This window comes from Penicillium atrosanguineum, assembly GCF_028827265.1.
Source record: "Penicillium atrosanguineum strain IBT 20685 chromosome Unknown utg000001l_segment0_segment0, whole genome shotgun sequence".
Lineage (NCBI taxonomy): Eukaryota > Fungi > Ascomycota > Eurotiomycetes > Eurotiales > Aspergillaceae > Penicillium > Penicillium atrosanguineum.
Window position 1 is genome coordinate 4,267,344 of NW_026623133.1, and position 14,327 is coordinate 4,281,670.

General features: G+C 52.9%; 7 protein-coding genes across 7 annotated transcripts; 3 read left to right on the forward strand and 4 right to left on the reverse strand.

Moving 5' to 3' along the window:
- Nucleotides 1-16: 16 nt before the first annotated feature.
- Nucleotides 17-1,682, reverse strand: N7443_001663 (elongation of very long chain fatty acids protein; the record flags this gene model as incomplete). The annotated part of the gene is made up of 2 exons (XM_056881719.1): nucleotides 17-832; nucleotides 894-1,682. The coding sequence occupies 2 exons, from the start codon at nucleotides 1,680-1,682 to the stop codon at nucleotides 17-19; spliced, it is 1,605 nt and encodes a 534-aa protein (XP_056746957.1).
- Nucleotides 1,683-2,485: 803 nt separating this feature from the next.
- N7443_001664 (uncharacterized protein) lies at nucleotides 2,486-3,770 on the reverse strand (the record flags this gene model as incomplete). Its single annotated transcript, XM_056881720.1, has 2 exons — nucleotides 2,486-3,625; nucleotides 3,675-3,770. 2 exons carry the CDS (start codon nucleotides 3,768-3,770, stop codon nucleotides 2,486-2,488), a joined length of 1,236 nt encoding a protein of 411 aa, XP_056746958.1.
- Nucleotides 3,771-4,488: 718 nt separating this feature from the next.
- N7443_001665 (uncharacterized protein) lies at nucleotides 4,489-5,762 on the reverse strand (the record flags this gene model as incomplete). The annotated part of the gene is made up of 2 exons (XM_056881721.1): nucleotides 4,489-5,334; nucleotides 5,394-5,762. 2 exons carry the CDS (start codon nucleotides 5,760-5,762, stop codon nucleotides 4,489-4,491), a joined length of 1,215 nt encoding a protein of 404 aa, XP_056746959.1.
- Nucleotides 5,763-6,274: 512 nt separating this feature from the next.
- N7443_001666 (uncharacterized protein) lies at nucleotides 6,275-6,844 on the forward strand (the record flags this gene model as incomplete). Its single annotated transcript, XM_056881722.1, has 1 exon — nucleotides 6,275-6,844. One exon carries the CDS (start codon nucleotides 6,275-6,277, stop codon nucleotides 6,842-6,844), a length of 570 nt encoding a protein of 189 aa, XP_056746960.1.
- A 247-nt stretch (nucleotides 6,845-7,091) lies between these two features.
- Nucleotides 7,092-7,974, reverse strand: N7443_001667 (DUF2293 domain-containing protein; the record flags this gene model as incomplete). Its single annotated transcript, XM_056881723.1, is given in 4 exon segments — nucleotides 7,092-7,565; nucleotides 7,618-7,740; nucleotides 7,751-7,776; nucleotides 7,791-7,974. The coding sequence occupies 4 exon segments, from the start codon at nucleotides 7,972-7,974 to the stop codon at nucleotides 7,092-7,094; spliced, it is 807 nt and encodes a 268-aa protein (XP_056746961.1).
- Nucleotides 7,975-10,216: 2,242 nt separating this feature from the next.
- Nucleotides 10,217-12,505, forward strand: N7443_001668 (PHD finger domain protein; the record flags this gene model as incomplete). The annotated part of the gene is made up of 2 exons (XM_056881724.1): nucleotides 10,217-12,267; nucleotides 12,322-12,505. 2 exons carry the CDS (start codon nucleotides 10,217-10,219, stop codon nucleotides 12,503-12,505), a joined length of 2,235 nt encoding a protein of 744 aa, XP_056746962.1.
- Nucleotides 12,506-12,850: 345 nt separating this feature from the next.
- N7443_001669 (sideroflexin family transporter) lies at nucleotides 12,851-14,043 on the forward strand (the record flags this gene model as incomplete). The annotated part of the gene is made up of 4 exons (XM_056881725.1): nucleotides 12,851-12,954; nucleotides 13,009-13,142; nucleotides 13,204-13,298; nucleotides 13,354-14,043. The coding sequence occupies 4 exons, from the start codon at nucleotides 12,851-12,853 to the stop codon at nucleotides 14,041-14,043; spliced, it is 1,023 nt and encodes a 340-aa protein (XP_056746963.1).
- Between the last annotated feature and the right edge of the window lie 284 nt (nucleotides 14,044-14,327).

Consider the following 14,327-nt stretch of genomic DNA (forward strand, 5'->3'; position numbering starts at 1 on the left):
AATGTTCCAATTGGAATCACGCATTCCGATCGAGTACGCCGAAAGGGTTCTCACCCTTTCCGGTCGGAGAGCCTGAGCTCGTCTTCTGCTCGCCCTTGGCCTGCTTCTTCGCGCCCTTCTTCACAGTGGAGAAACCCTCGTCTGAACCGGATGACGTAGCGGCCTTGGCCTTGTTGGCGGCGGAAGCCCGTGTGCGCACGGGAGAGTCCTGGGCCTTTTGTTCAACGATCTTCTGGACCTGAGCCCGGATGACCTCATCGTCGGTGGTTTCGCTGTTCTCGCCCTCGATAGCAGCCCGCTGAATCTCGCGACTCAGACGACCAAAGGCCTCCACACCGGCCTTCTCGGCAGCCTCCATGTGGGTAGGCTGCTTGTCACCGGGGTCCTTGCGTTGCAGATAGGAGCGGACAAAGAAGCGAGCAAAGAGGTAGGTGAGGGGGAGCAGGTAAGACACATTGAGCCAGACGGCAAAGGCCTGGCCGGTGGTATCCAAGCAGGTCACCACCTGCTGGGTATAGCCAGCCGGGGGAGCGGTGACAGCTCCACCCACATTCTCAGCAAGACCTTCCGCACCAGCGGCGCGGAAAGCCAGCTTCTTGAGCCAGGGCATGACACCAGCCTCAGTAGCAGCATTGGCCACAACGGGAGCGGCCTGGGCCAGGTTGCGCAGAGCAGCACTACCAGCGGAGTAGGGAATAGTGTAGTGAACGAAAAGGTAGGCAGCGGCCATGTTAGTGCCCAAGATGAATTGGGTGATTTGCATGGTGGTCAGGCTGCGCTTGATCAGGTTGGGAACACGGATGCGCAGGGCAGTACAGGTGTAGTAGGTGTACTACAAAGCGCAATCGAGTTAGTCGAAACATCTATTAAGGGACTGCGAGGAATTGACATACCATCATAGCGTGAATAGCCGAGTTGACCAGACAAAAGATCCAGATGGGAGGCGCCATATAGCGGATACCGGCCCACATGCACATCATGGCACCAGCGTGGTGGTAAGTCTGCAAAGTGGAGCTCTTCTTGCCCTTGGCAAGAATGATAGCCGTGTCGACAACCTCGTAGAACTTGGACAGGTAGAAGATCCAGCCGAAGTAAGCCAGACCCTGGTTCCAGAGACGACCGACGTCACTGGAATCGGGTTGACCGCCAGTAAGCTTCAGCGCGGAGTTGGGAATGGACCATTCATCGGTCAGAGGGCTGTACGTGGCGGCGTTACCGTAGCCACGGGGTCCATTGATCTTGCAGAGCGAGTCCACGACACCGACGAGGCCATTGGACTCGTCATGGGACGGGAAGGAGTTGCTGAAGGCTTGGAGCATGCCGACGAAAGTCCAGGCGGAATAGACAGCCAAGAATACATTGTGCAGAATCACGAAGGATTTGAACAGGCGCGAGTGGCTAAAGGCATAGGGCTTGTAGCCACGAGCTTTATTGATGCGATTGATCAAGACCACGGTGAGCGCATAGACGGTGGCGATGGTAATTGGGACCCGCACGTCCAACACCTGGTTATAGAGATCATTGGGGATGTTGAAAGGCTGTTTCCAGGTCCACTCAGAGACGTGAGGCGCCGGAATGGTCACTGGGAGCTCGTTGGGAGGAAAGTGGAGGAGGGAGGCGGGAGGAAGAGCGATGCGGACGGTGGCCGGACCAAACTCGGAGGGCACGTTGATGTCGAACATGGTGAACCCAAGGCCGGATAGGACAACCAACAGAGAACAGAGAATGGAAGTCGAGTCAAAGAAGAAGAAGAAGAAGAGAGAAAAAAAAGTGACCGAAAGTAGAGTAGAGGGAGATCCACTCAACTGATAAAGACTGACTTATCGAAAGTGGATCCCCCGTTTGTTGGGAATTTGAACTTGGAACATTTTAAAAACGGGGAACCGAGGTCAGTCTGGATTCTTGACTTTCGGCCATCTTCTAGAAGCATATGCTACTGACTTCTACTTAGATCCGACCGAACTAGCTATCTATGTGGTTCATCCCTGGTGGCTTATATCCCCGGTATACAGTACATAGATCGTGATTATTGGATTCACGCGGCCACGCGACTGGACGGTTGAAACCCCACGCCTTTTTGGCGTTTTGACGTTTTCGCCTGAATCGTCAGGCACAAAGGATGACTCAGCCACGTCCTAGATTCCAATCATTGGACTGCTTTACACGCGCAGGGCTTAAGCTTACAAGTTACTATCTTATGGTAAACTACATGCGAGCCCGTGCGACGATCCCGATCTTCTGTTGGGACCAATAGTCTCACAATCGACATCATCGCGCAGTTCCCAACATCTCGGCGAATGCAGTCAATCGGAGTGGGCAACCCGGGCCGGAACGTCACATGCAGCCGAGGTTCTGCTCTGAACTGATAACCTGAATGTGTATTAATGACATAGAAAAAGTCGAGCTACGGTACATGTGCACTGCACTTCTATTCTGATAGCACTTATTCGCAGCAATTCAATTGATTTTGTACAAAAGACCCCACTCAGCGGGGTTTAGTGTTCATAGGCACAGGTGGAGGCGGCGAGGCTGACGACACCGGCGAGGTATTGGCAGCTGGCGCACGGAATTCAGCCTTCTTGGGTGGCGGCGGAGGCGGTCTTTTACGTTGAGCTTGAGCCTGGACGTCCGGCGTCCTGCTCGGCACGGGTGCGACAGGCGGAACAGGCGCGGCGGATGCGACAGGAGCTGCACGCGCAACAGGTGCAGCAGATCTAACCACCCCAACTGCAACAGGAGAAGGTGAAACATAGTCGCTTGGCGGTCGGGGGATGCGCTTGTTCGCGTTGGACGAAAATTTGCGGTCTTCCACGAATGTATTGAAGCGCGACGTCACACCACCCAGCTTCTCCTTGCCCATATCGATCTTGTCTGCGTGGCGCTCGCGGAACCCGGGGGCGGGAGGAAGGGAAGCATCGGGATTCGTGTTGGTACGCGGGAATCGATCCGTCTGAGCAGGCGCTGGAGAGGATGACCCTGAGTTAGTTCGCATCTGCGAGAAGCGAGATTGCAGATCGTTCATTTTCCCCTTGGCAGTTTCGGTGTATGAAGATGAATTCTGGGATGATGGCCTATTGGTTTCCCCGATTCCAAGAGCCGGAACGGAGACACCGGCATTTGAGAGGCGCGATGTAGCTTCCTGGTTGACATATCCCTGGGACGCCGGTGGCGTGGAAGCAGAATATGGAGGAGGGGGAGTATTCGTCGCAGGCGAGCCGTTTCGTGGAGGAACCCGTGGAGGCACCTGGGGCCCCCTGGCGGATGAGCCGGAGCTAGGCGAGTCGAGGCGTCGTACCGGGGGAGGCGGAAGATTGCTCGTCGACAATCCCGTGGTATTCACGCGATAAGGAACCGGAGGCGGAGCAGGCTTCTGAGCTGCTTCCTCTTCTGCTTGAATGGCCTGCTGTTGCTGATAGTTTTGGTAGTTGATCTGCTCTTGCGATAGTGGAGCTCCCATGCCTCGCCGGTCTGGTGTAGTCTCGTTGGGCAAGGCGCCTGCGCCATGGTAATTGATGTGCTTCGGCGGCGGTCCAAAAGCGGAGGGATCCTTCAATGCCGATAGCGGCTGGGAGACATGCTCGGACTGGTCCTCACTTGCTTCTTTGCTTTTGCCCATCCATCCTGCCTGAACAGGGTTAGCGGCCGAGCCTTGCAGTCATCAGACAGAAGCTTACCACTTGATCGATGCCCTTGAAGTCACCGCGCCAGCTCTCTTTCTTGCCATCTTTACCCTTAGGGTGCCAGCCCCCTTTCAAGCTGAATCCACTCATGTTGATGTGCAGTTGAAATGTGTCAAGAAGGTTGGGGGGTGACTGCTCTGGTGACAGACCCCGCTTACTCCGCAGTCACGTGCCAATCTAAATTAGAACAGCTTTATGCCTGAAGATAAGGGTGTCGAGAATCATTGAGACACACTTGGAGACAAAAAGTGAGAAAGTATGATTATAGGGAATGTAAGTGTATGTATTGGATTCACGCGAATTATTGGGTTCCGGCGCGACTCAGTCAAGTATAACTATAGAGAGAGCGGGTCAAGGCATAGTGTATGTACAGAGGAAGCCAATTGAACAATCTTGGAAAGTAATTAATAAATCACGATTTATACTAGACATACATGGATGACTATATGGCCATGCTGGTAGTTCATGGGCTACCTATGATGAAATGCGTACTCTCACGTTTTCCTTGTTGAAAAAAGAAACCATTCTAAGTCATCTGAAACACTCGCAGTGCGCGCAAGGTTAGTCTACAATAAGCGCAGTCATTGTGAATCTCCCTACTGGATTCAATAGAATTACAATTAAGCTAAACCACTTCAGATTGAAGGCTGAAATCGATACGGGTCGATGTCAAGAAGCAAGACGTGAATATTGCTAGATCGAATGCGTCAAAAGATGCAGGTGTATATATACGTTTAGTCATTAGAAGTATATGTCCAACACCAAAGTCCTACCCAAACACCAACCTTCATCATAATCCTTGATACGCTCATCCAAAAAGATATTTCTTCCAACTAAGCTTCCACGATTTCCAATGCCCAGAGAACCGGTGGTTAATGCAAGCATGGGAGCTATCGAACCCTTCCGATCCGCTGTGTCTTTGGCCGTTACCCCAAGCATTAATGGGAAGCGCGCACAGTCCACCCAATTGCTTTCCTTCTTTAGCCTCTGAGCCCTTCACACACAGTGGCTCCTTCAGCTTATGGAAAGGTGCCCATGTAACACGGTCAATGGGAATGCCCGATCCATTAACAAGATCTCCTAACACTTCATCTGCTTTTTTCGATACTGAGACCATCGGGTGGTCAGGCGGTAATGTATCAGACAAGACGTCCAGAATAGCATCTGTGAAGACGCCGGGGCCTGTGATCTCGAGCGTGGTTAGTTCATTATACTTGGCACCAAATATGACGTTGCTGTTTTCGCGATGACGCTTTGTGTGTGACAAGACTCGCACGATCACATCCCGTAGGAGTGGACTGAATCGCTGTGGCGCGTAGATGGTATATTGAAGAAACCCGTAGCTTCGGACCCAGTGCCAGTCGCGCATCTTTTGCGGTGAGGCAAAGGGCTCATCTATTTCAACCCCCACGACAAGGGAGATATCGGGGTCCTTGGTGAGCACAGAGCTTTGGAGGGACGGGCATGACTTGATGGATTTTGCGGGGAATACGTCGACGTCTGTGTAGTAGCCTCCGTAATACCACAGGATCAGATAGCGTAGCAGATCGCCTCGGAGGACTCTGTGGGGGTATTCATGGTATAAAGTCGCGAGGCCCGGCACGGATCTAAGGGTTATAGCAATGAATTGTTCGGCCCATTCGTTGTTGACGAGCTGAACGTTGCCGTGTCAGTCGGTGCGCCAAAAGCGTGGAGCCGGAGAGAATTTCCTACCGCATATTTCCACTCCGGGTTCTTCCCCTCGAACAAAAGCGAGTCTTCGCCTCGTTGGGCTGAGGGGTCCAGTAAGATCTGCCACAGAGTATTCGTTGTGTCTGCGCTATCTAGCGCCAATTGCATTTCTTCCAGGTCGCGCATAGCATGGGAAACATTGCGTTCGTACTCGAGGTCGGGATCATCACGGAAAGTGGAGTGATAGATGTATCGCGGCCTGTCTTCCCCCACGTGAGAATCGCGCACGCGGGTTTCGACGCTATGTAGGGAGGGTAGACCCTGCGCTAGTAGGAACAAGGCTAGTATGGCGATGACGGCAACATACTTGAACCGCCCTGGCCCCAGCGAAGGGAGGTGTCGGGTAAGCATCGTGAGCCATGTCAGAAGCAGAAAAATGAAACCTAGGAATTAAAGAGAGGCCTAAGGGGGCTGACGGGGTTGGTTGAGAATCGCCAATCAAAATGGAATTAGCTCGTGTTTGAAACCCACTGGACCCTGAGTGGATCTGGTGGGGCCTGATTCCGAGTCTTGTGGTATTTCGGGACTACTTTCCCTATGTGCTGTGTGTTACTATAGAGGTTGTCAACGCAAGCACTCATGTTGGAAGTATCCAGATCATCGACCCGGCTCTGGGCAATGGTTGAGTGGTAGACTTCGGGCAGAGACGGATCTTTGCGTAGAGTCAAGACCATGATTCAAATGATTCTACACCTTCACCTAATTGCTCTTCACCTATCCTCTTGCGTTTCTCACAGCCTTGCTGCCTTTGCTCCATTCTCTACTCATCTCCGCTATACCCATTCTCACTCAGGTAACATACGGTTCTATCAACTTTGCTTCGGATCTAACAACAACGAAGACTCTTCTTTTGCACCGCCGCCATGTCCTTCCGTAGACCTTCTCTTCCACCTGGTCGCCGCGTAAATCCATCAACAGACTCGTGCCAGCAGACCCGCACTGACGCTACGCCTCCATGTCAATCCTCAGGTGGTGACCCGATGGATATCGATTCCGAGCCCAGTGCCACTTTCTCCAGACGACCAATCTCCACGGGACCCGCGGCAATCTCACGTCCTTCGAGACCGACCGGTGCGCTCTTTACAATGCTCCCGGATGGATCGAAGATGTACAGTTACATCTTCGAAGTCGATATTTCCAACCATGCACAAGAACTTACCGATCTCGAGATTCTCGAGTATGCGCACAATCAAATGGGGTTTCTGGAGCGAGCAGATCTGCGCGATGGTGCCATGCGCCATATAAGAGATTGCCGAACTCGACTTCGCGTGACGATCGATACCAAGAGTATCGGTCGTCTTGACGCTCTTGGGGACTGTCGAATGCGGATGTTGGTCATGCAAGAAATGATCAATGCGGGAATGGGGTGGTTTCCGGGTTTGCCTTGGAGGGCGAATCATTTTCATGTTGAGGTCCTCTATCCACGAGGCTAGTGAGCGCATTGTTTTGACCCTCTATGAATTATGTGGCAGGGTGCGTGAATGATGCATAATGAGGATGAGGGGAATTTTGAGAAGAACGATGGTCCAGTACTTATTGATCTCGGAAATAGCAATGCTTAGGTTTATTCTTATGCGAGGTCAACAGAATATGTGTTCATGGTCTCATGCAAATGGTCAACCCAACCCGGTAAACTCCAATAGTATGCAAGTGCATCAATCAAGCCGCTTTGCGAACAAATCAATCCAGCACGATTACCTCGGGCTGGCAACAGTGACCCACGGGAATGTGGCTCTTTAAGTCGGTACATTTCTCTTGCCATGTGTTTCTGATAGCTTGAACCGTGGGCCATACTGTCTCTCGGGCTTTGTCTCGTTCAACACCGCTAGAAAGAAGGTTCTCATACGACGTGTGCTTGTGCCGAATGTGCGCGTCAACGGCGAGGGTGACCTTCCGTTCGTCGGTGGTCGTCGCGGTACGCCCAACTCGTCCAGAGCCCTTGAGGAATGAGTGGTTCAGGATAACCTCCAGAGACTCCTCGGGCATTAGTGGGAAGTGTAACCTAAGCAGCTTCCGACCGTGAGAGAGGTATTTAGCATCACGAGCCTGAACGGTCCTGGCCCGAGAGTCGATCGTGAGCTTAGACAGCTCGACGACATTGGCATGAATACCGGCAGGAACTCGGATGCCTTGGATCCGCTTGCCTGATTTGTCCTGGAGGGGCATTAGAGATTTTGAAATGAGCCTGTATAGGTGCTGTACTCACGTAGATGACATAGACAACTTGGTGAGACTCCTTGGTTTTACGGCGACAGTGGAGGGTGATGTATGAATCCCCCTTGGGAACAAAGACGTAGCCATCTGGCATCAGCACATGTGCGTAGATATTCTGCAGATACAATTAGCGGGAATCTAGGAGCTGGCGCTAGAGGCACATACATCCTCTAGCGGGTCGTTTGAGTCGGGTAGACTCCTCGATGACTTCTAGTAAGGAGTAAGCAGTGGATACAACCCGGGCTTCAAGGTTACTCACGGACGAAGATGGTTTGCGCGACTTGCGGACGCGTCCATTCTGGACGGGCCCTTTTTTGCGGCCGCCGTCTTTGGATTTGGTACGAGCCATATTGTACGAAGTCGGAATTAAAAGAAAGAAGAGAGTCAGAAGGAGAAAGAGAAGGAGAAAGAGAAGGAGAAAGAGAGAAGGTAGTCGGACAAAGCAGAGGACCGAGGGGCCATCCTCACTGCTCAAGACGACCACGTTTGATTGACAGATGTCGAGAAGGCGGGCGTGGAGATCCCTCTGCCTGTTCTATCAGGCAGCACCCTGATCCCCATTTCAACAAAGCAAATACCGTGATCGGTGCTACATCTACCTAGGCAACTAGCTATGATATAAATATAGCCCCTCTATATCACGAATACTTGGCGTTTGCCGGTCTCAAATCTGTTTCCAGGAAATCCCAACCTTGGTTCAACTCTAATTATCTCTACTGACAAAGGGCTACAAGCGGTTTTCAAATCAATCAATCTGCTAAATCGAATGTTCCTCGCAAGATGAATTCGGAACGGCACAAATTTGCCGGCTCATAATCCGAACGGTGGTATCTTTATCCCCGAGATGAACCAATGGGGTCGGGTAGCCCTGGAAACAGCTTGTGTGGGCCCGACAAGAAACGGCGGAGAAGCGCCAGTTTGGTGGAGCTAGTCTTCGATGATTGTGTTCCTGCGAGATCGGGCATTTAATCAATGAGACGGGAGACCAGTATTGAGCCAGAGTGTCGGAATCAGATCGTCGATGCTGGGACGGGAACCTCGAGCTAAACCACGGAGGACATCCCACGGAAGGTGATGGGTTCCGACGAACCGGACATGCGAAATTGCGATCAACCCGATCTCACCAAGTTCGCGTGGAGAGCTCAAGTGGGTTTCCAGTGTCGCATGTGGGAAAAGCGAGAGGGACTGGGGCGCAGCTTTTAATGAAAGAAATCAAGTAGTGAGCGGATTCTAGAGCATCGAATCCAGGACCGGGGCAACAAATAAGGAGTAAGGGCGGCCGAGAGCGACGCTAGTGAAGGAAGTGCAACGCAGGTACAGGGCCCAAGACCTTTAAGACCCAGGTTGGGCTCTCACATATGCCAGGGGCCGTGGATGAGCTGCAGGCGTCCTCTTCCGATGAGCTGAGCAGGACGGGTAGATGTGGTTCGAGGTACGATGCGGATAGTGGTTGCTGACTCCCCTTTTTCTCACGCAGTACAGTATGTATAGGTTCCACCACCGACCATTTTGGCAGTACCGTATATCACCCACTGAGAAAGTTGAAAAGCACAAGAAGATCTAAAAGAACTCCACTTCCAATCTCGCAAGTCTATGTCGTCATCGGTAAGATTGGCCCGCTTTGAAGCTCACTAATGGACTCACGGACTGAGCGTGAATACCGCGCCCGTTACTGGCTGGTATCCACCGGATCAGCTAGGCTTTGGGCGGCTTCCCCGAACCAACTAGGACTAAAGACTAAAAGTAAAACCGGGTGAAGGCTCGATCTCGTTTTCCCCCAATAGGGTCTCGATCGGCAGACGTTACCCAAGGAGAGCCCGCCTCCGCCAACTCCTTGATAGGCGCCCTGTTTTTCAGCTGACTTGGAGCCGAGGATAACGCCGTGTATACAATCACGACGGTGTATGTATGGATAGAACCATGGAAATAGAGCGAACCGGCGTGACGAGGGAAGTACAAAAAAGGCGACACCTTCGAGATAGCTAAGGTAATAGAAATGGCAGTACAAGTACCGCCATAAGTAAGTTCCGTTTGAATCGGAATCGGACAGACAGTGGATCGGTGGAGGCTTTTTAAGTAAAAAAAAAAAAAGGAAAAAGGAAAAAAAAAAAAGAAAAAGTCCCCACGCATTCAATCTTGACAAACAGAGGAAAAGAAAAACACGGAGAACCCCTCATCTTTTTCTTTCCTTACCAGCTGTACATTCTGAACATTGAACATTGAACATTGGAACCAGGGAACACGGGATCATCTGAGTTTGGATCAGGAACAACTGGAAAACAACTGCCCTTCTCTACACTTCCACTTCCACTTCCACTTCCACTTTACTCCTTCCTTCAGGTCGAGCAGTCAAGTAGATAAGTCTCTTGGCTTCTAATGACCCTCGACCCCCCTCCCTAGCATTCTTCCCCTCGAATATCCCCTGAAGGTTGCCTGGCAGCTTGACCTTCAATGGTTGCTGGGTCCGTGTTGCTGACATGAGTTGGGATAACCCTGTCCACAGGTATGTGTTCCCCCCCCTTCTTCCCCTTTCGTGCGGGGTGTGCTTCTCCTCCGCTCGGTGGCTTGTTCCCTTCATATCTGCGGCCATCATGATGCTAATGAGACCGAACATGTTCAGCTTCAGCTATCCCACCGGCGAACCTCAGACCCCCACGAGGACACCTACCACCGCCGCATATGACTCCTTCACCACTCCCAAACTTGAGTCCAGTTTCTTTGACCCTCGGGTCACCTGGGATACCGCAGACCCCTATGCCTCGAGCCCCGAGTTCCTTCGTTCGCCACAGAAGTTCGGTATCGGCACCCCCTCAAACGGATTGAGACCACAGGACTCCAAGGATGGGAGAGTGTTGGACCAAACCGACACGGCCAGACGAATTCGGCCTGTGAAACCACTGCCCAGCGTGGTCGAGGATGGTCCGCAGATAGGCTCGGCCAAGTCTGCAGCCTCCATGCAGACGCCGCCTCCGACGAGTGCGTCAAGACGCAAAATCCCGGATTTTGACCCACCCAACACCACTGCGAGAGGGACTACACCACAAATGGCAACCCACCTAGAGACTCCCAGTCGTCTACTAGGGACCTCCCCGCGGATGTTTGGCAACTTGCAGTCCTCGCCGGACCTCTTCCAGCTGGCCTCAATGGATCCTTCGGCGTCTCCCTTCTTTCCGCAACAACGGCTATTCTGGGACCAAGAGCACGAGCAGCAGACTGATTTCCCTTTACCCAGCACCGGTCGAATCCAGGCCCATGGTCATGCACAGAGATTGGCGACACATGCCTCTATGAACACGCACATCCCTCAATTGCCCACTATCGATGGCACCATGGACCTCCCCGACTTTGGCGGGTTTGGCATCTCCTCCGCACCGCCTACCGATGCCGCCTTGTTCCCGGCTCCATTCTCAACCTCTCCTCGGATTCCAGTCGCCAAAGCAGAAGATCCCGCTATGTTCTTAAGCTCTCCTGCTCGGCGTTTCGGCGGCCCTCAGATGACTCCGGAAAGACGGCATTTCGGAATGCGGCAGCCATACCACCACCAAACGGAAGAATCGAAACGGGAAGAGTTTCGTCGGGCTCAGGTGGGAGATGCACGGCCTCCTGGATCGTATTCGAGTTTCTCTGAAGACGAGACGGAAGATGACGACTTCACTCCGCGTGGTCGTCCTGGCCTGACCCGGAGTGTGACACATACAGCTATCACCAGTTCCTCCCATCGATCACTCAGTCAAGCTGGGGGCATGATGGCCTCGACGAGCGGAATTCGTAAGAGCCCTTCAAAAGGCCGAGCCTCCCCGGCTAAGAATATGCGTCCGGTCCCTTTGGGACGGTCCAATTCTGTTGCAACTGGGATTCCAACCCGATCTTCTTCGGTGGTGCTACGTATTGGCCGGGATGGACGTGCAAAGACGGAGATGCAGCCGGTGGACGAGGGGCCTACAGGACTGACTGATCCTCTGACCGGTATGGATCTTGACGGTTCTGCTACCGAGAGCGAGGCCGACCCTGCAGAGTACTCTGATTATCCTGTTCTACCTCGCGCTCAGTCTTATTTTACTCCCTTTGATGGCAACCGACCCGATCTCGCTCGTAGTGACTCTGGTTCTCGCCCTCTTTCGAAGGGATCATATGCGTCCATTGGCTCATCCCATTCCGGACGGATGTCTCCTTGGGCTGGTTCTTCTCGAGGTGTTAGTGGTCGATCTACCTACCGGGGATCTCCCGATGCTATCAAACGGACACCGAAGCGGCACTCATCAGTGCTCCTTTCTGATGCATCTTATACGCGCGGCAGTATTGCATCCGAGACATTACCTGGTGACGAGGATGACAGTGGTGATGCCACTCATGCTCTCCGGCAGGTTCTGAAAGAGCGTGGCCGTGGCCCCAGACCTTCTACCGGTGGCTATGGCGCTCGACTGCCGCGGTCATCACACACATATACTCACCTCCGTTCCTCGCCTCCCCGATTAAATAGCGACTTTGATCTCCATCCTCGACACTCCAATAATTCTCCCACTACCTTGACTGATCCTGACCTGGCCACCCCGAGCACCGACCGCAACATTAGCAATCCGAGTAATGGAACACGCTGCATCTGCAACTCTATGGATAATGGTGGCCATCTTATGATTCAATGGTGAGTTTATTTCCAATTTGTTTCCTCTCCGATCTTTTCTAACACCGGCTTTAGTGAATCATGTAGCCACTGGTTACACACCAAATGCGTCGGGCTAGAACGGGCAAACCTGCCCTCATTCTATGTATGCATGTTCTGCGACCAAACCCCCTCGCGACAGAACCGTGTTCGGTCCGGGTACGGACCCGGTGGCGGCCCTCCATCCCCTCTGGCACACAAGTCCTATCGATTCCGATAGACCGGCCCCTTACGACCTCTCCTTTGTCCTCTCCTCGATCCCCCTCTTCTGCATTAGCCCGGGACGCTCCCCGATGTTTTCCTAATTGTCATGATGATACCTATGTACTATTGCACTATTGCACTGTGACTTTTACCAATAGAAAGCCCATTTCCCTCCGTTCTCGCATAGAATCGGCAAGCCACCCGATCGCTTCTTCATGTAAACTTTGTATCGCGTGCGCCGATTGGCCATCGCCCACTTATCGGCTCACCGCCTTTTTATCGTCAAAAATGAAATTGGCCCCCCGCAAAAACAGTCACCGGCCATTCTTTCTCAGTTCAGTCATTCTTTTGCTGTTCGGTCATGTCTGCCTCAATTCCTGGTAACCGGGACGTCCCCAACTCTCAGTATGATCTGACAACCTACTGGGGCCGCGTGCGCCATGCGGCGGACATTTCTGACCCGCGGTGAGTCTTTCGATTGTCGCGTGCTATGATCAACAAGGCTAATGGAGAACATAGGACACTACTCGTCTCGCCCACGGGTCTGGACCAGGCCAAGCAGCTTATCTCCTCATATAAGCAGAACAAGATCTCCGATATGAATGCGGAACTGTGGCGGGCGAAGAAGGTGGTGGACTCGACCCTGCACCCCGGTATGCGCTTGAGAGAATAACGATCACATTGGGAAGAATTTTGGCTGATATATGGCACTAGATACCGGTGAACCGGTTCTGCTCCCCTTCCGCATGTCCTGCTATGTTCTCTCCAATTTGGTGGTCACTGCGGGCATGCTCACCCCCGGCCTTGGAGTAAGACACCCGATCCGAGCCCTGTCGTATAAGAACTAAGGCTGACCTCTTTTAGACTGCTGGTACCCTTCTTTGGCAAATCGGCAACCAATCGCTCAATGTCGCAATCAACAATGCCAACTCGAACAAGTCGACCCCGCTTTCCACCTCCCAGATCGCCAAGTCCTACTGCATGGCCGTCTCGGCTTCCTGCTCCGTTGCCTTGGGCCTGAATGCCCTTGTGCCCCGCCTCAAGAGCATCTCTCCCAACACCCGTCTCATCCTCTCCCGTCTGGTCCCCTTCGCCGCTGTTGCCAGTGCCAGCGCTCTCAACGTCTTCCTGATGCGCGGTGAGGAGATCCGCCAGGGTATCGACGTCTACCCCGTCCTGTCGGCCGAGGAACGCGCCAAGCGCGAGCAGTCCGAGGACGAAGCCGCGCCCCTTGAGAGCCTGGGCAAATCCAAGAAGGCCGCTACCCTGGCTGTCGGGGAGACTGCCATCAGCCGTGTCCTGAACGCTACCCCCATCATGGTCCTCCCCCCTCTGATCCTGGTCCGCCTCGAGAAGACCGAGTGGCTCCGTGCTCGTCCTCGCATGATCATGCCTCTTAACCTTGGTCTGGTCCTGGGTACTTCTCTCTTTGCTTTGCCTCTGGCTCTGGCTGCTTTCCCTCAGCGCCAGGCTATCAGCGCTGCTACTCTTGAGGATGAGTTCCATGGTCGTGGTGGTTATGAGGGCATGGTCGAGTTCAACCGTGGCATGTAAAGCTTTCTTTAACTTAGGCGTTGCAGCGTATGCATTTCATACCCAGGTATATGTGTGCATAGATATCCTGGGTTGTTTCTAGTTTCTTCTGCGGTATAGACTTGAATTCTACAGTGACCTCCCGATTCCGGTTTGTCTGTCTATCATGCTTAGATCTGGGGGTCTCCTGATATGGAGAATCCCTTCAATGCGCTCTGCGAGAGACAAGAGCTCTTCGTCACGCCCATGTCGACCCATCAACTCTAGACCAATAGGCACGCCGCGAGGCGCACTTGGAGTTGACG